The sequence below is a fragment of the Bos mutus genome, chromosome 5 (genome assembly GCF_027580195.1).
Source record: "Bos mutus isolate GX-2022 chromosome 5, NWIPB_WYAK_1.1, whole genome shotgun sequence".
Lineage (NCBI taxonomy): Eukaryota > Metazoa > Chordata > Mammalia > Artiodactyla > Bovidae > Bos > Bos mutus.
Window position 1 is genome coordinate 103494547 of NC_091621.1, and position 20053 is coordinate 103514599.

Sequence of the window (20053 nt, forward strand, 5' to 3'; positions counted from 1 at the left end):
GCTGCCCTGCAAGTGCACATTCCCTGAAGAAAACCAGAGTTGAAAAAGACACGTGTACCCCAATGTGCATTGCAGCCCCGTTTACAACAGCCAGGACACGGACGCAACCTGGGTGTCCATCACCCGATGAACGGATAAGGAGGTTGTGCTATACACAGTGGGATGTTACTCAGCTATAAAAAGGAGTGCGTTTGAGTCACTAGTTCTTTGAAATCCATTTGGACCTGAGTCCTTGTCGTGGGGGAGCTTTGGCCGTTTTCCTAGGACGGGACACAAGAGTGGCCTGTCTGGCTCTGGCAGGGCAGAGTGAGGCCAGACTGACTCCACGTTGGCCCCGACGGTGGAGAGAAGCCCCACCGCACTGCTGGAGGCATGGAGCCCCTGGGCCGTCCTGCCTGACGCCCAGCTCCCGGGTCTCACCACCAATCTCAAGCTGAAGAAGAGTCCAGAAACCTCCGTGTGGTCTCCCAGAGCAGGGCTGTCACCTGAGTGTGATTCTGCCCCCGTGGACGTCTGCCGAGGTCTGGAGTCATTTGTGTTTGGGGCAGCTCAGGGGTGGGTGACCACCTGGCCTGGGAGTGCTGTGTCGCGCCCTCAGCGCCCGGGCTGGCCCCCAGCCGCAAGTTACCCACCCCTACCCTTAGTGTCCGCGGGCTGCCCACGGTGCGGGGGCCCAGCCGGATGCTGAAGGCCCTGCCTCTCCGCCTTTCTCCCCCGAAACGTAACACAGCCTCTGTCCCCAGCGAGGAGTGTGGGGATCTGACTGCTGGCTTCCTGTGCAGCCAGCGAGGCTACGCATTGTTCAGCCAGTGCTGGAAATAAAACAAAACCCAGGAGCAACAGCGGTCCCTGACAGACGCGCCACGAGGCCCCGTCGGAGCCAGGGCTGCCGCTGTGTTTTCACTGAGGGTGTGTGCTGGTCTCTTTCGCAACGTTCAGTTGACAGTGTAAACAGCCGGCCTGGCCTGAGCGGGAACTTGTGTTTTCACCGTCACCGTAGGCCGGAACGTGGCTCCCAGCTCTGTCAAAGCTTCTGCTGCCCGCTCTCGGCTCATCTCCTCTGACTCAGTTCATCAGTTAGTTTTAAGAAAATCCTTCTTACAATGCCTTTTTCTTTTTTTTTGGCTGCACTGCTTGCCAGATCTTAGTTTTCTGACCAGGGTCGAACCTGTGCTCCGGGGAAGTATAGAGTCCTAACCCACTGGATTGCAAGGGAAGCTCCACGATGCCTTTTAAAATAATTTCTTTCCTTTTGGATAATCTCATGCAAAATAAAACTATACTCTTTATAGGGTGAATCCTTAACTCTTTTTTTCCATTTTAATTATTGAGGCAGCATTCACATCACGTCGTAGAATGAGCCGTTTCAAAGTGGACGCCTCAGTGGCATTTGGTACGCTCAGGGTGTTGTGCAACCACCCCTCTGTCTAGTCCCCAGATATTTCCATCACCCCAGGGACACCCACACCCACCAGCAGGCCCCACGCCCGTCCCTGGCAGCCCCGTTTGGTTTCTGTTATTACGGATTTACGTGTTCTGGACAGTTCATGCGTGTGAAATTGTAGTGTGTGCGTCTGAGACGGGCTTCCTTCCCTGAGCGTGTTTCTGAGGTTGTCAGTTCTTCGTCTCTCTGTGTCTGAGTTCGTCATATGGATGCACCGCATCTAGTTTCTAGTTTCTTTTTTTGGACCACATCTTGTTTAGATAGGATGCATCAGTCCATGGGCACGTGGGTTTCCACTTCCTGGCTCTTGTGAATCGTCGTCGGCTGCACCAAGGACCACGTACAAGATTTTGTGTGGATATATGTTTTCATTTATTTTATATTTCCCCTCGGAGTAGGATTCGGGGTCAGGTGTCAATTACATGTTTAACTTTCTGAGGAACCAATCCTTGACTCTTAGGTGAAAGTGCTTATCTTGACAAGAATGCGTCTCAGCTCCCAGCTTCTGTAGCCCGGGGTCAGAGTGGCGGCTGGGAGCTGTGAGAAGCCTTCCTGGAGGTAGTGGGGCCTGGTACGACTTCAGCCTTCCAGAAGGTTCTGTCCGGCATGGACACAACGCGCTATTTCATGGGATAACTCGATATTGTGGATGCTGAATTGGACCCTGGGACAGGAGCTTCGCTCACACACGAAATTAGGAGAGGGCGTCCCTGAGTCAGAGTTATCCCCTATCAGGAAGCTTTACAGTAAAAAATAAAAGTGGGAGTGAGAGGAGAAGGCAGCTTTGGGATCTTGGCTGTTTCTTTATTCATTTCTTCATCCTTCCTGTTTGTTTGTGTATTCATCTTTCTTATTCAAACTGTAAAATTTATAACATAAAGGCTGTCGTTCAACCGTTTTTCTGTGTACAGGTCCGCGGCATTAAGTCCACTCACACCGTTGTGTGACCGTCAGCCCGTCCGTCTCCAGGACGTGTTCATCTTGCGCAGCTGAGACCCTGTCCGGCTTAAACGCTAGCCGCCCCACCCGCCCCCGACACCCGCCATCTGCTCTGTGTCCGTGAGCTCGGCCGCTCTGGCTGCCCCGTGTCCCTGGGCTCACATGGCATCTGCGCTTTTGTGTCTGGTCCCTCTTGCTCAGCGCTCTGTCCTCAGGTTCCTCCGTCTCATACCTGTGCCGGGACCCCCTCCTTTGTAAGGTCTCCCCAATCCTTGTGCCTCGTGAGGCCGGGTGTTTCCTGACGAGTGTCAGGCGTGTTGGCCTCACCTGATGATCTGGTGATGTAGCTGGACCTGTGCGGGTGTGCTGAAGCTAAGCACGGTCAGGAGGTCCTCCTGGACTCGGGTGGGTCCCGATCCAGCAACTGGTGTCCTTTTAAGAGGACACACGACCCACGGCGTGACGTGAGGCAGAGGTGTCTGCAGGCCGAGGACTGCTGGCAGGAACCAACACTGCTGACCCTTGACCTTGGACTTCCGGCCTCCGCACAGAGAGGGTTGGTGTTTTCTGAGTCCCAGGCTGCGGGGCGGCCGTCTGGACACACCTGCGTCCTGAGGCCGCAGCCATCTGGGCCTTCCTGCCTTCTCCACACTCCGTGCTGGGAAGGCGGCTGCCCTCCACCGTCTGACCCCACACCCCGGCCTCCTGGGGCCTTCCTGTCTTACCTTTAGCCAGCCCAGCTCTGTCCCCTGCCCACTGAGGGCCCCCGGCTCCGCGGGCACTGAGACGCGCGGGGCTGAGCGAGCCCAGGGTCTAGACTGTGGACGACGGCTGCCCCCTGACCAGAGCCGGGCTCGTGGACGGGCCCCTCCCTCCATGAAGACCTGCGAGGCCCCCTCGCCTGCAGTCTCTGGGGTTTGTGGGCGGTGCCCACTGGTGGGTGCCCTGGCCCCGAGGCCCTTCTCCTCTGTCTCTTCTCTGTGACTCAGGGACCGCGAGGGGCCCGGCTGAGCTGGCGAAAGCCCTGCGCCCTCCCGGCTTGGAGGCCCTGGTTCTGGCGCTGTTTGCAGCTGTGGACGAAGGGCTGCAGCTCAGGCCCGGGGAGTCCTGGGGGAGCTCCCTGTTCTCCCAAACGAAACAGGCTTCTGAGTGATCAACTGGACGGCTGCTCAGGCAGGAGCAGGTGAAAGGCCCCTGAACATCAGCGACATTCCTGACCAGAGCTTCTGCAAACAGTCAAGATCATCCAAACAAGGAAAGTCTGAGAAACCGTCACAGCTGGAGGAGCAGGGGACGGGACGCCTACACGTCTTGTGCGGTCCTGGGACGCCGAGGACAGGAGGCGAAACCGAAGAAAGGACAGGGGAGTGCGGGCTCCGGTGAACAGTGTGTCCATCTCGCTTCATTCAAATACACACCCCACACAGTGTGATAATAAAATTAACTGTGGGAGTAACTGGGTCCTGAATATTCACTGGAAGGACTGACGATGAAGCTGAAACTCCAGTACTTTGGCCACCTGATGCGAAGAGCCAACTCACTGGAAAAGACCCTGATGCTGGGAAAGATTGAAGGCGGGAGGAGAAGGGGACGACAGAGGATGAGATGGCTGGAGGGCATCACCGGCTCGATGGACTTGAGTTTGAGCAAGCTCCGGGAGTTGGTGATGGACAGGGAGGCCTGGCGTGCTGCAGTCCATGGGGTAACAGAGAGTTGGACTCGACTGAGCTCCTGAATAACAGGACACTGGATGCTCGGTATACAGGACCTCTCTGCACTCTGCGCAATTTTTCTGTAAACTAAAACTACTCTAAAATAAAAGTTTTCCTTAAAATTTAAAAACAAACTAAAAAAGTTTTTGATTTAAAAACAAATTCAGCAACCCAGACATAATCCCTGTCAGCACTGAAGTTTTTGCTCTCCATGCTAGTGGCTCTCTGGACTTTCGTGTAAACATGTGTGTTGTGTGAAGAGTGACTTTGCTTTTGCCCCCTAACTTCATGTTGTCTGGGTCTGCCCTGACGCCCGTGGAGAGGGATGTCACCCAGTGGGTGTGGCTGAGCTGAGCTGCACGGTGTGGACAGCCATCCTTTTATTTTGTGGCTCCCTGTTGATGGGCAGTCGGGTTTGTGCTCCTGGAGACTCAGAAATCCAACCCAGATGATGTAAACTCAGAGCAAATTCATTGTCTCCAGGACCTGGTTGTCCAGGATGGTCCATGGTCTTGAAATAAATTAATGGTAAGATTAACAGTAAGGTGCGTATTTTACTTGCCAGCACCTTTGACGTGAGTTAATATTCAGTGCTGTTTTCTGGTCATAACCTGGCTCCTTGGTCCTGGACGTTCCTTCGTGCTCTGCCCTCCTGGGCTCCCTGTGGGAGGGTCTGAGCCCTGGACCCATGGGAGGGAGAGGGCAGGACAGCTCAGAGCACATCCAGATGGCCTGAGCTTTTGAGCTTAAAACCAGCATGACCCTCGAATCTCGGACCAGAACCCATCTGTGTGTGGTTTAAGATTAAAAGGATGTTTCATAACAAGTGCTACCAGGAAAGAATATCCTATGTCTCATATTATTACATTGGGCCTTTGCAAAAAAAAAAAAAAAGAGAGAGAGAGAAAAGAAACACCCGCAGAAAAATAGCTTGGATGGAAAAATGAAGTCTCTGAAACTGTTGGTGCTAATGTCAGTCTTGGGGTTAAAGAGATGCCGCTGGACAAGGTTTTTCCCTTCCCCCCTCTGCTGCCCCCTCCCACCTTCCCCCGAATGTTTGTCCAGCGGCCTCTGAGTGCCGGGGACCGCTGTAGAAGTGACAGGTGCAGCAGGAACAAGACCTACAGGTTCTTGGTCCTCACGACTTCACTGGGGGAAGAACGGACATGAACAAATAAATCAGGCCGCGGCCGCTCCTGTGCGGGAATTAAAGTGGGGGTGTGGCAGAGCATGAGTCGGGGGACGCGGAAGGCCCCTCTGATGGGGGTCGTGCCGCTGAGTCCCGGGTGGCCCAGGGAGCAGCTACCAGCGACAAGGACGCCATGTTCCAGGCAGAAGATGCGCGCGCAAGGGCCCTGGGGCAGGGGGGTGTCTTTAAGACAAGGGAGGGTGGTGAGGATGGACCACGCAGGACCATAAGGACCGTAAGGTGTGTGGGCGCTTCCCTGGCGGTCCAGTGGTTAGGACTCCATGTTTCCACTGCCAGCGGCCTGGGTTCAGTCCCTAGTCAGGGAACTAAGATCCCGAAAGCAGAGCAGCACGGCCGAAAAGAAAAAAAGTCAGCCTTTCCAGGTTATCGTGAGGACCAGGTGGAGCCGTCAGAGGGCGTTCACTGCCTGACCTGCTAGGCGGTGGGTGTGGTTACTGGGAGAGCCGGGGGCCCCTCCACCAAGCGTGAGTTCTCAGGTGTGAGACTTGGCTTCCCAGGGTCTCAGTTTTTCTCGCCTGTCAAATGGGGTAATGCCGGCTTCTCTTAGAATCCCTGGGAGTCTCAGGTTTGCACCCGAACGTGTTGTGACTTCTGCAGCGGTTACGTTTCTCCGCTGTCTGGACAGGTTTGTGACTCAGGGTTCCCCACAAGTGGCTTCTGGCTCCTGGGTGTCTGAGGAAACCCGTCCCAGGGCAGAAGCTCCCATGCTGTGCCTGCCGTCCTTCTAAGGGCTCCCGGCAAGCTGAGTGTGGTGGCGGCTGTGCCGGGTCCAGAGGGACAGGGTGGTCTCCAGGCCTTGTCGCCTCACCGCATCCTCTCGGGGTCCTGAGGCTTCCCAGACTCGGGCTGGAAGGTGGTCCCTGGCCCCTGACCGTCCGGGGGCACAGCCCAGCTCAAGCTCTGGGAGGGTGGGGCCCACCGGGGGCTCAGAGCTTGCCCAGATGCCCCAGGGAACCGGGGCGGGGGTGCTCACGCAGGGCACAGGCTGCACCCGCATTGTGGGGCATCCGTCTGGGCTGCCGGGACCCAGAGCCGAGCTGAGTCACAGGGATGAGAATTTGGCCAGGTGTTTCTCGGGCCCCAGAGCACGTGGTGTGGGCGGTGGACGGGAGCAGGTGGAGGTCCCTGAGCATTGTGGCTGCACCTCAGGGCTGCCCTGGAGGTGACGGAGCTGCCCTGTGGCCATCGTGGCCGGAGCCAGTTCCTGGGGCAGCTGCTGGACAGCCCGCCTGGTTCTGGGCTGGGAACCTGGGGCATTGCTCAGCCTGGTGACCCAAACCCTCCGCCGTCTCTGGCCACCAATTCCTGAGGACCTCGCTTCGTTAGTGGTCATTTGTGTTGGCTGAGAGGCCGTGTTCTCCTGTGTCTTCCTAAAGCAACACATGGTGAGCTTCTCCTGGATGCTGGGCTTCCCAGGTGGCGCCTGTGGTAAAGAACCTGCCTGCCAGTGCCGGAGACGTAAGAGACATGGGTTCAGTCCCTGGGTCGAAAAGATCCCCTGGACAGGGGCATGGCAACCCACTCCAGTATTCTTGCCTGGAGAATCCCATGGACGGAGGAGCCTGGCGGGCTGCAGTCCATGGGGTTGCAGAGTCAGACACGACTGAAGTGACTGAGCACGCACGGGTGTGTTTAGATGAGCAGGACACAGCCAGGAGGAGAGAGGCCATCAGCGCAGCAGAGGTCAAGGCCGTACCTGGGCGGGGACCGTGCTGGACACCGTGGGCTCTGAGCTGGGCTGGGGGGTGGGTGGGTGGCTGGAGCAGGTGCAGAGAGAGGAGAGAGCAGGGAGAACGGGGTCTCGGCGTCCCCCCGCGTCTGGAGGAAAGTGTGTGAGGCCAGAGTCTCAGGCAGTGAGGGCTGGGTTGTGTGGTGAGGGTTGAGATGCCCTGATGAGCTGGGGGGGCGGCTCCCCCGGGGGCTTCTGAGTTTGATGGGCGTGACGGGGGCTGTGCTTTCAGAAGCCAAGTGCTGGGGGAGGAGGGAAGCAGGCCCTGGGATGCGGGGTCAAGGTCGTGGTCACGAGTGGGCAGGGGCCTGGGGCTCGGGGGTGCCGGGCGAGGGGACCGGGCAGGCGGGCTTCTGAATGACCCCCCACCTTCTGTCTCACAGACGGCATCCACAGCGTGGTGGCGCTCTGCACCCTGCGGGTCACGGTCATCACGGACGACATGCTGACCAACAGCATCACCGTGCGTCTGGAGAACATGTCTCAGGAGCGGTTCCTGTCCCCACTGCTGTCGCGCTTCGTGGAGGGCGTGGCCGCCGTGCTGTCCACCACCAAGGACGCCGTCTTCGTCTTCAACATCCAGAACGACACGGATGTGAGCGCCAACATCCTGAACGTGACCTTCTCGGCCTTGCTGCCCGGCGGCGTCCGGGACAAGTTCTTCCCGTCGGAGGACCTGCAGGAGCAGATCTACCTGAACCGCACGCTGCTGACGGCCGTGTCCACGCAGCGCGTGCTGCCCTTCGACGACAACATCTGCCTGCGGGAGCCGTGCGAGAACTACATGAAGTGCGTGTCGGTGCTCAAGTTCGACAGCTCGGCGCCCTTCATCAGCTCCCCCACCGTGCTCTTCCGGCCCATCCACCCGGTCAACGGGCTGCGGTGCCGATGCCCGCCTGGCTTCACCGGCGACTACTGCGAGACCGAGATCGACCTGTGCTACTCCAGCCCCTGCGGCGCCCACGGCCGCTGCCGCAGCCGCGAGGGCGGCTACACGTGCGAGTGTCAGGAGGACTTCACAGGTAGGGGGCCCCCACTTCTCCCCGGGGGGCTCAGGGGCGCGGGGAGGCCCCAGTCACCTGTGCCTCACACCAGGCTTCCAGCTCACAGGTCAGAGTGCCCGGAAGTTTCCTCCGTCCACTCCCTTCCTGAGGGACGTGGCCAAAGGCTGGACCCCGGGCCCCCGGGTGTTGGCTCTGCTTCCTGACCACAGCTCCGGGGTCTCCACTGACCCGTGCCATTTAAGCCACCCTCTTAAGCGTCTGCCTGCAATGCGGGAGACCTGGGTTCCATCCCTGGGTCGGGAAGATCCCCTCTGGAGAAGGAAATGGCACCCCACTCCAGTATTCTTGCCTGGAAAATCCCATGGAAGGAGGAGTCTGGTAGGCTACAGTCCATGGGGTCGCAAAGAGTCGGACTGAGCGACTTCATTTTCACTTTTCGCTTTCTTTGGAAGGACAGTGGAGGAAGCTTGGGCAACCAGAGCCCACTGAAAATCTACCCAGATGAAATGACATGTGTTTTGTTTAAGTGGCTTCCTTTTCTTTTAAAGATTTTTTTTTGATGTGGACCATTTTTAGTCTCCGTTGAGTTTGTTACAATATTGCCTCTGTTTTGTTTTTGCCTTTTTGGCCACATGGCACGTAGGATCTTAGCTGCCCCGCCCCCCGCCGACCATAATTAGCTGCCCCTCCCCGACCACAAGGGTCAAACCCACATCCCCTGCCTTGGAAGGCGGGGGTCTTAACCACTGGACCACAGGGAAGTCCCTAAGTGGCTTTGAATTTAAAGTAGTTCATTCCTGATTTCGAGTTTAATTGGTTATAGTGAAACAGCATAGGAACTTCCCTGGGGGTCCAGTGGGTAAGACTCGGAGCTCCCAGGGCAGGCAGCCAGGTTCGACCCCTGGTCAGGGAACTAGGTCCCACGTGCTGCAACTGAAGATCCTTCGGGCTGCAATAAAGATCCAAATAAATAAATATTAAAAAAATTAAAATAGCATAACTGGGATAGAAACAGTGAGCCACTAAGTGTTGGGATCTGGAAAGATGACGTTGGCTTTTTCATGCCTCGTTGTCGCTGTAGAAATTACTCATCTTCCCTGCCTCCAATATACGCTTCGCTTGAGACATCCTCATCTGTCACCAAAATGAGTCTTTCTAAAGGCAGCCGATGGTTGTTTTTAAAAATAAAAATCCTACCGAAAGCAGCCCAGAAACACACACTCTTGCTGTGGTCACGTAGAATCCAGTCGCCCGTTCGAGAAACAAGTGTTCTGAGGCAGATGGTGACCGTCTGTCTTTCTGGAAAGTTCTCTGAGGTCAGGTGGGACCTGACTCGGCCCGGAGGAGGCTCTGAGAGTCTTCTGTGGACCATGTCCTCGGTGGGCGTGTTTGGTATAGACAGTGGGGAGACCGTTTCTGCACACATGGGGCGTGGCCCGGATGGAGCCCCGGCCAGGGCTTACGGGCACAGCAGGTGTTCCCGGAGCAGGACGAGCGTGAGCCTGGGGTGGGGACTCTGGGGGCGGGAGGCAGGCAGGCCGTGCTCTGCACCGAAGAGGAGGAACCACTGCTGGAGGAGGCGGTGTCTGGCAGCCTGGGGAGCTGGCGTGCGCCCCGGCCTGCTGCATCTGAGCCCAGCCTGGTTATAACCCGCTGGCACCTCTGTGGCAAGAGAGGCTCGATTGCCCGCCGTGGCGCCCCTCAGCCGTCTGTGTCCATCTGTCCGTCCATCTGTCACGTCCGGCCCTGCCCATCTCTTCTCCATGGTCTCCCAATTGTTAACTGTAAATTCCTGGCTGCCCTGGGATCTGGTGATGAGCAGGGAAGGTAAAGGGGACCCCGGGGCCTGAGCCACACCTGAGTCATCAGGGCTGTCGTCGTGCCCAGGAGCCGTGCCACGGACACGCGGGTGGGGCTCCACCCCTTCCTCCCCTCCCACTCCTCGCCTGTTCCGAAGTCCCTGCCCAGTTGTGCCAGCCGTGGTCAGCCCTCCACACAGTGGGGAAATGTTTCCCGCCTCCCCGCCAAGCTGGGTGTCTCTGCCTCCCTCCCCACCGCATGGCCTAGATGGGGAGTGGGTCCACAATGACTCCTGCTTCCAGTGGAGAAGCCGTGGCCCCAGGCCCCTGGGACAGAGCCTGGTGCCCTCCAGGGAGTCAGCCAGTGAGCGGTCATTTGCTAGCTCAATGAGCATTAGTTGAGTACCTGCTGTATGCCGGCCAGCGCAGCCATCAGACCTGCCCCGCCCAGTGGGGTGGGCCACCCAAGGTTGCCATGCAATCGGCCGTCTCCCTGGTGGAGACACATGACGGTAGGGGCCACATGGGGGACACCCCAAGCACCCCAGACTCTGGCGGCTTCATCTTCAAGATGGCCAGCGTGGGGGGTGCTCTGTCCTGATTGAGCAGACCAGCGTGGCCTCGTAGCCGCAGCCACAGACCTGGGCTCCAGAAATCCCAAATGTGAGCTTGAGGCCACGTCTGGGCAGGGTAAGCAGAGGCACTGGGGACCCGTGGACCCTGGGTCCTCTCCACAGAGGCATCAGCCTATTGGTGGGAAGGACTTCCAGACTTCTCAAGTTCCGTTTTCATCACCAGAGTCATTTCTAGAGAAATTATGCCCGGGAATGACCCGGTGTGTCATCGCTGCTGAAAGGTCCTGATGGGCAGGGGCCTCATCTGAACGTCCTTGGTACTGAGTAGTCGTACGCATTTCCCTCCGAGATAAGGCTGAGTCAGACTGATTACTCCTCCTGCATCCCCCTTCCTCTCTTTCTTCCTCTCTCCCTTTGAAGCCCTGCTCTCTCGCTGGAGGTAATTGAGCCCATTTATTCCTGGTGAAAGCCGTGCTGTCGTCACCAGCGTTTTATTACTGGCTCCCGGGTAAGGCGAGCTCCGGCCTGGCGGGAGGGAAGCTGGAAGGGGCCCAGGACCGCCGGAGGACCCTGGCTTCCTGTGTTGCCGGACGGGAGATGAGCTGGGTGAAGGAAGGTATCAGTTAATTTCAGGAAAAGCTCATGAATCTGATGCTGGAAAAATACCCCGACGGCTCCCTGGGGTTTGTTCCGTCCCTTTTGGCCTCAAGGAAGTTCCAGGGCCCCCGGAGCGAGGGCTCCCTGTCCTTCTAGGGAGAAGGCATCTCTCCTTGTCATAGCTCTGCGTGGGGGCCTGGCTGGGGTCTTCAGGGGCCCCGCTCTGGAGGGAACGGGCACAGAGGACTGCAGGCATTGAGGTCAGCCTGGCGACCTCGCATGCCGGTTTCCTGGATCTCGGTCCCTGTCCGCTCCGGCCTGTGAAGAGCGTGGCTTTGACTTGGGTTTTGGTTAAACTCCCCACGCATGTGGCCCATCCCTCCTGCCTCCTCTCCTCCGCACCTGCCATCTCTCTGTCATCACCGCCCTTGGGTTCCAGCCCAGTGCTGTCCCTGCTCTGGGGAGCTTCCAGGAGGTCCCTGGCTTCCTGAAACAGTGACTGTTGATCTCCCTGGAAACTCCCTCTGTTTACATGTTGGTCGATCTGCTCTCATTTGGGGTGTGAGCCGCATATTTCCACGACCCTCAGGAGGGCAGCAACCTGAAGATGGTACTCGGTGGGCCCTTCTGTGTGCTGTCCTGTTCCAGACGAGTCTACCCCATTTCCCTGATCCTCCTAGCAGCTCCGTGGCCCCAGTCGAAAACTGGAGAGCCTGTGGTGCAGGACATTCAAGTGTCTCATCTAGAGGTTCTCTGTGGGGGAGATTCTGCCCCCAGGGGACACGTGACAACATCCCAGGATGGGGGTTGGGGTGCCCGTGGCTGGAGGCCAGGCGTGCTCCCAGTGCACTCCAGGGCATGGGGCGTCTCCCACAGAGAACGGTCCTCCCACAGAGAACGGTCCTCCCCGGAGTGTTCTGGTGGCGGCAACGGGCCTGCTCTAGAGCCAGGTGAGGGTGAGGCAGGATTTGAAGCTGGTGCTCTGGCTTCTGAGCTCAGGCTCATCCACCCTGTGGACCCCTTGAGGGCGGGATGGCCGGGTTCACCTTTACCGAGTCCTTTTTCTTGCTTCATTGATGTCACAACATCTGTTCAGAAGCGCCTTTTGCATGCAGGGCGCTAAGGGTTCCAAGTGAAGTGCGAAGGGTCTCTGAGCGGTGGCAGCGGGAGAATCACACTGCGTCCCCCTGTTCCCGAGGTCAGTCCAGTCGCTCAGTCGTGTCTGACTCTTTGCGACCCCATGAATCGCAGCACGCCAGGCCTCCCTGTCCATCACCAACTCCCAGAGTTCACTCAAACTCTTGTCCATTGAGTCGGTGATGCCATCCAGCCATCTCATCCTCTGTCGTCCCCTTCTCCTCCTGCCTTCAATCTTTCCCAGCATCAGGGTCTTTTCCAACGAGTCAGCTCTCCGCATCAGGTGGCCAAAGTATTGGAGTTTCAGCTTCAGCATCATTCCTTCCAATGAACACCCAGGACTGATCTCCTTTAGGATGGACTGGTTGGATCTCCTTGCAGTCCAAGGGACTCTCAAGAGTCTTACTCAGCACCGCAATTCAGAAGCATCAGGGGGAGGCAAACTCCTCCCAAGGAGGACTTGCCACTGGGCGGGCCAGGGCGAGCCTCGGGCTGTGACTCTGAGCCTGGGTCCCGCTGCCCCTTGGTGTTCGTGTCCCTAATTAAACAGCCTGATCGCGCCTCACTGCCATGGGGGAGACCGTGTCCACCCAGGCTGTGGTCTACTAGGCCTGCCACAACCCCGTGAGGTGGGGACGGTTGTCACCCGGTTCAGGGACACCCAGATGGAGAGCTTGGTGGGGGGCGGGCGGACCCCGGGGTCTCTTTCCCGAGCACCGATTGCAGTGCCCGACCCAGCCTCCCCACCTGGCCTCCCCACCCTGGCTTCTCATTTCAGCCTGTTCAGGGCTCACAGTGGGTGCCCCCTGCCCAACCCCATGCCTCATATTTAACCTGAAGCTAAGCCTCCCGGCCCTGCCCCTGCTATCTGCTCTTCACGGGTGCCTGGGGTAGGGTGGGTGCCCAGAGGGTCCCTTTGGTGCAGAGCTTCAGCCTCCCCACAGCCTCGGACACTGACCTCAGCCCAGCACACTGCCCCTTGCTGGCCTTCTAGGAGCAAGACTGGCTCCTCTCACCAGGGCAGGCGGGAGCTTTGAGGTCAGCTGGGAAGGAGGGCTTTCCCGGACAGCTCAGCCACGTGCATGTCGGGGGACGAGGGGAGGGTCCTGTTTATTCCTGAGCCTCTGTGTTTAGACCCCGGGCCGCTCCTCTGCGTTCAGAGGGTTCAGCGAATAGTCCTGCTCTGTGTGTGAAGCGCCCAGCTCTCCCTGGGCTCCCGACGTCCACGCTGCCGGACCCTGTGTCGTCAAAGGCGTGCCCCAGCGGACTTAGCCTGGATTGGGGATCAGAGGGTCAGGGACCACTTAGTACCGTCTCTGTGGTGCTGGGTTTGAGCTTTGTGCTAACTACCCCTGGGTGGGACGTCCCGTTGTCCTAGGGGGGCCCTTCTGGGACTCTGACTGTCCCTCAGAGTGACCTCCCCCAGGCTGGGGGCCTGGACTGTCCCCAGGGTGACCTCCCAAGGGCCAGGGTATTTTGTGTAGGTTCAAGGCCAGAGAAACTGTTAACATAAAAATTGAGTCACCTTTTCTGTTCATGGGGAAAACACTGAAGTCAGTTCTGGCGCTTCTCTGATTCTGCTGTGAAAAATGACGCTTACCCCACCTCTGAGTGTTCTCTCGGCATCTCTCATCACCATAATGGCATCTCCGCGCTCCCGGGACGCACTGACCCTGTGCCCTCGTGTTAGACGGAAAGCGCTCCGTGCGTCTGAGCTGTGCCCTCCTCCTGGGGGTGACAGGCACATGACACAAGAGAAATACGTTTGCTGCGCTTATTGCCGTTTACTGGATTAAAGCTCATTTGGAAGAGTTCGCCGTCAAGTTGAATTTAGTCCTTAAACCCGAGTGTTAAGTATCATTCGAAATGAAAATCATTATCTGGCCTATAATTAAAATCTCAAATAAAGCAGAGGCAGAATCCTTTCTTAGGAAGATGTACTTTCCAGATACTCAGGATTACTCCAGTTTTCTCTCTTTGTAGCATCTACAGCTTCCTGGTTGGGGATAGCAGGCATTTCTCGAGTGCGTTATCGTAAAGCTGGGGAATTATTGCACTTCTGGGAGACTTTGTTTTCCATTAAAATCATATTCGAGGCATTGCGGTGAGGATAAATTTGGCCAGAGAGCTCCTTTTCTCTTCCATGGAATTCTTTTCCCCAAAACTGGGACTTTTGGCACACAGCATTAGCATCTTCCTCGCCGGTCGGGGTGTCCACGCACAGCCAGATGGTTTCTGGGGAGAAGGATGGTCCTCGGGGTCCTGTTAGCTCCCTGGGCCTGCTGTCACAGGGCCGCACACTGGGTGGTTTAAAGTAACAGAAATGTATCTGGAAGTCCAAAATCAAGGAGTTGGCGGGGACTTGCTCCGGGGGACAGTCCTTCCTGCCGCTTCTTAGCTTCTGGTGGCCCAGGTGGTCCTTGGCTTACAGCTCCATCTCTGTCTTCATATGGCCTCCCCCACCCCACCCTGGGGGGGCTCTATCCCCATGTCCAGATTTCCCTCATCTTAAAAGGACACCAGTCATTGGACTGATGCTGAAGTTCCAATACTCTGGCCACCTGATGGGAAGAGCCAACTCATTAGAAAAGACCCTGATGCTGGGAAAGATTGAGGGCAGGAGGAGAAGGGGACGACAGAGGATGAGATGGTTGGATGGCATCACTGACTCAGTGGACAGGAGTTTGAGCAAGCTCTGGGAGTTGGCGATACACAGGGAAGCCTGGTGTGCTGCAGTCCACGGGGTTGGACACGACTGAGAGACTAAAGTGAATTGAACTGAGTCATGAGACCAGGGCCTTCATCAATCCAGTATAATCTCACTTTAACTTGATTATCCCCTGGAGAAGGAAATGGCAACCCTCTCTAGTATTCTAGCCAGGGAAATCCCATGGACAGAGGAGCCTGGTGTACAGTCCATGGGGTCACAAAAAGTCAGACACGACTGAGCAATTAAATAACAACAACTTGATTCCATCTACAAGAACCTGTTTGAAGACTAATTCCCGAGACCAGGGATTAGGGCTTAAACGTAAGGTCTGGGGAGTGGAGGGGCGCTGTTCCACTGGCCTCAGGGCTTCTGGGGGTCGGTGTAACGGCCACTTCTTATCAACCTGCTTGTCCAGCAGCTGCTGGGCCAGAGGACACTCAGACAGGCCTCTGTGGTTTACTTTCTTTTTAGACACCGGAACACAAGCGTTCCCCACATCCACCCAGCCGGCGTCCAGGTGGGTCAGTGAGCTGGGCGCAGGGCCTGAGTTGTTGAGAAACAGAGGTCGGTACTGAAGTGTCCGACCGCAGTGAGCGAAGCGGCCTGAGGACGTCGGGCGGAGCCTCCCTGGGCCGTCCCGCCTGCTGTCCTGGGGGAGACGGGCTCCTTGGCCGGGTCCTGCCAGGGTCTTCCCTGCATACGTGCAGGCTGTGTCGGATGTGCGTGCTTCTGCGGAAAGACCTGGAAGGCGGGCTCCACAGGAGCAAGGGCTGGGCTTGCCTCCCCCCAGCTCGTGTCCTGCAGCCGCTGTGATAAAGTCCCACACACGAGGGGCTTAAACCACGCGGGTTTATTCTCAGAGCTCCGGGGGCCCGGGGAGCCCCCTCCGGGTCCGGCTTCTGGGCGCTGCCTGCTCTGCGTGACTGGTGACGCTCCCCCCCTCACCCCGGGTTTATTCTCAGAGCTCCGGGGGCCCCGGGGAGCCCCCTCCGGGTCCGGCTTCCGGGCGCTGCCTGCTCTGCGTGACTGGTGACGCTCCCCCCTCACCCCGGCCTCTGCCTCTGTTGTCACCGTTTCCCTGCTGACCCCCGACCCCCAGGACCCTGGTCATTACCTCGGGCCTCTGGGGATCCAGCTGGCCTCCCGGTGTCGAGTCTTAGGGTCCCTACCTGACCCACACCCGCCCAGTGCCTTTCGTGGGGTGAGGGCACGTGCCCACAGGCTCCAGCGGGTAGGGTGGGAGCCTCCGGGGCTCTGTGCTCCGCCACCGCGCCCGGGTCCTGGCGCTCACTTGGTGCTTGTGTGGGGATGCGCACGCGAGGCCTTTGCCGTGGGCACTGACGTGGGGGGTGGAGGGTCCCTTCTGTTTCTGTGGAGGCACCACGTGGACTGAGGGCCGCCCACGAGTGTTGCTGGGAGTCCAGTCTGAGCCCCTGACCCAAGAGCGGCCACCCCGGACGTCCCCACAGAGAGCGGTCTCTGCTCACACAGCTGCCCGTCGCCCACCCTGAGCCCTGCCCCTGGTGTGGACAGGCTGACGTCTCCCCGGGCCAGGGGCCTGCGGGGCTGGGGTGGCGGGGTGACTTCTCTGCTGGGTGGCCGGGTGACGGGGCGACTTCTCTGCTGGGTGGCTGGGGTGGCGGGGTGACTTCTCTGCGGGTGGCCGGGCGCAGCTGAGGAGGCCGTGTGTGTCAGCCAGGGCGGCGCGGCTGTCCCGACTCCAAGCGGCGACTGAAGAACGTGAGTTCTTGCTCGGGACGTGGCTCCGTCCCCAGACACTGTCCCCGCTCCTCCTGGCACCGTGCGGGAAGGGGAACCTGAACCACCGGCGGCTCAGCCGCTACTCCGCGCCGTGATTAAGGTTTTAGTGAGCACTCCGGCCGAGTCTGGACACGTCGCTCTTCCAGAGTCGGCATGCTTTCCCCACAAACTGATAACGTGCTGGGCACCCCTTTCCGGCTTGGCCCCCACAGCTGCAGGTTGACTGTCCACCGACAGGATCTTTCCCGTGGTCACTGGGGACCCCCAGCCCGGCCTCCAGGCCTCTCCCCTCACCCCCACGCAGCAGCCTGGGGCCAAGCCCTGCACCTCCGTCTCCCCCGGGGCGTGGGGTCTCTGCCACCCATCCCGCACAAGCCCATCCTCTCTGCGAGAGGTTCCCGGGCCCGCCCGTGCCCCCGCCCTCAGAGGTGCCCATGTCATTAGAACTGAACTGCAGGCCTGAGTCTGAGATGCTGTCCTGGGGCTGGTCCTCAGGACGTTGTAGGACAGATTCCCCGGCCACAGGCTGGCCATCCCTGGGGCTCCAAAGCGGGGACCTCTGGTCTCTGGAGAGAGGCCTGCAGAGGCCCAGGAGGACACAGGGGAGCCCTGGGCAGCCCTACTGTCAGCCCACAGGGCAGCATGAACCTGCCTCCCAGCAGGCCCCAGGGGATGTTGGCGGTGGCCAGTCTGCCTGGGGTGGGACCCTCCGCCCGGCTCTGCCTCATCCTGGGCCCCCAGCTGAGCCCACATCCCTGGCTGGGGAGGACCCTGCCTTTGCTGTTGGAGGCGGAAGCACCTGGTGAGGAGCCAGGATGGGGTTCTGTGTGCTCAGGCCCTGGTGGTCAGCTCAGTGGCACCTCCGCTGGTCGCCAGGCGCACCTTGCCTCAGGCCCTGCGTGTTCATTTGGCACCTCCTGGGTCCTTAGCAGCTGCCCGCCGGGCACCACGAGGGCCTGGGGGACACGGGGCACTCTCTCTTCCGCGGCCCTGGGTCTACTGAGGTTTCTGGAGATGCTGAAAGGTGTCAGGTGTGCTGCTTTCTCCTGGGACTGTGCCCAGGAGGAAACTTCTGCTGAGTCAGGCTGGCCTCTGTGGTGTGTTTAGGATTTATCGTGGTTTCCCGTGGCTGCAGGAATTGAAGACCAGACGGGGCGGCCCGACACAGCAGAAATTCATCCTTTCACAGATCCGGAAGCCAGCACTCTGAATCAGGGTGTGGGCGTGGCCGCCTCCCTCCCCAGCAGGTGCTGGGGGCCCGGGGCGGGTCCGTTTGCCTCCTTCAGCTGCGGTGGGCTCGGGCTCCATCCTCCACAGTGGCCTCTGCCCCATCCTCATGTGGGCTGCAAACCCCAGCTGCTCCTCTTTCTCGATTGCAGAGGGCCCTTCTGGGTAACAAGGGGGTCTCATCTCCAGATGCTTATTTTAATCCCGTCTCGCGCCATGTGACGTGATATTCACTCGTCTGCCCCGTGGGGTGATGTTCACAGGTGCCGGGGGTCAGAATATGGACACGTCTCTCAGGAGCCACCGTTTAGCTGACCTCAGGTTGGCTATTTTCTGTTCCCCCCACCCCCCAGAGGACATCAGGGGGTAGGGAGAGCACCCGTTTTCTGAACAGAGGGTCCCCAAGTGTGGCTGCGGGCTGGGCCGTCCCTGTACCAGGAAGTTGGAAAGCACAGTGACTTTTCAGGTTCTCCGGGTTCCAGCCCCTCGGGTGTGTAGGTGACTCTTGACTCACAGCCAGGAGCTGAGGGTGAGTTGGAATCACTTTTCTTTGCTGCTGGAATGCATTTTTTAATTTATATTTTAAAAAATGGGTGTGCCGGGGTTCTGGGAATTTGCTTCAGAGACAGTAGTGAAGTCAGCCCAAGGCCCAGCCCAGGACAGGCCTGCCATGGTCTGGGCTTCCGGTTTCTGGCCTCTGGGAGGCCTTTCCCAGCTGCCTTGCCCACTGGGGGAGGAGGCTCGGGGGCAGGGCCAGAAGATGAGACAATCCAGCAGCCCTGAAACTCAGAGTGGGAGGGGAGAGGCTGGAGGAGCGGGGAGCAGGGCTTTGGGGTGCAAGGGGTGGACAGAGAGCACCTCGTGTCAGGAAGCCAGTTCCTAGCAGGTGGACATGTGTGACATGTCCACATGTGTGACACACATGACAGCCCCGCGTGCCAGGTGTGCAGCTCAGAGCTTCACGGAATCAACTCATCTCACCTGCACCCTGGCCTCCAAGGGGCCTGGATAGTTCCGGGGCCACAGACAGAGCTCCCGCCTTCAGTGGGGGGGTGGGTTTCCAGCCGGGGAAACTGAGGCAGTGGTCAGGAGTCTGCTCGGGACATCTGTCCACTGCAGCGGCCTGCGGGGGCTGGCTGGGAGGAAGGCAGGGTGGATGGGCCGATTTTCTCAGGGTTTAACCTTTGCAGGACCCTGCCCTTGTCTCCGCTCCCGCTGCTGAAGCTGCCCCCGTGAGCATGGTTGGGTGGCTTGCCGTGGGGTCTGGTTCTTTAGTTGGCAGCCCTGAGCTGCTGCTTAGGACCAGGCGGCAGCTGTCTCTTTATCGAAACGCTGGTGGCCTCAAGCCTCTACTCGCCCTTCCCCTCCTGGGCCCCGTCCTGCCCTCCTTCAGGGCTGGGGGTTCGGCCTGGCTACGCAGCCCCCCCTGCCGGCCCCCAGCGCCTCACCTCCCCTCGCCCCATCGGGGCAGACCTGGCCCTTCTGAAGCGCCTCTTGGCGGGACCACAGTCACATCAGCATCTCCTGGTTCCTGCCCTGTCCCTCGGCTCCCAGACCTGCCGTGACGGTCACACACACGTGCACACGCCCCACATCACATGTACACGCCACACACACACCACATATACACACACGCACACCACATAATAGACACATCACATAATACACACACACGCGTGCACACACCCAACATCACATATACACACCACACACGCACATTATGCACACACACATCCAACATCACATATACACACCACACACACACATTATACACACACCACATATACACACATGCACATCACATAATAGACACATCACACAATACACACACACGCGCATACACACAATATCACATACACACACCACACAGACACATTACACATACATGCCACACACATCACATATACATGCCACACACATTACATATACATACGACACACATCACATATACACACAAATCACATAATAGACACACAGAGATCACAGAATACACACACATTGCATATACATGCCACACACATGTCACAGATATACACACATGCACATCACATAATAGACACACAAATCACACAATACACACCCACATTATATGTACATGCCACACACACGTCATATATACACACAAACATCATATAATAGACGTAATAAACACACATTGCATATACATGCCACACACACCACATATACACACATGTACATCACACAATAC

The 20053-nt window shown here is 58.3% G+C and overlaps 1 protein-coding gene across 1 annotated transcript in view; it reads left to right on the forward strand.

Annotated features, from left to right (window-relative positions):
• The window catches only part of CELSR1 (cadherin EGF LAG seven-pass G-type receptor 1), a 145188-nt gene that overhangs the window by 46825 nt on the left and 78310 nt on the right, over window positions 1-20053 (forward strand). Inside the window, 1 exon segment of the mRNA XM_070371429.1 lies at window positions 7418-8056. Within this exon segment, the coding sequence (XP_070227530.1) occupies window positions 7418-8056 (639 nt within the window).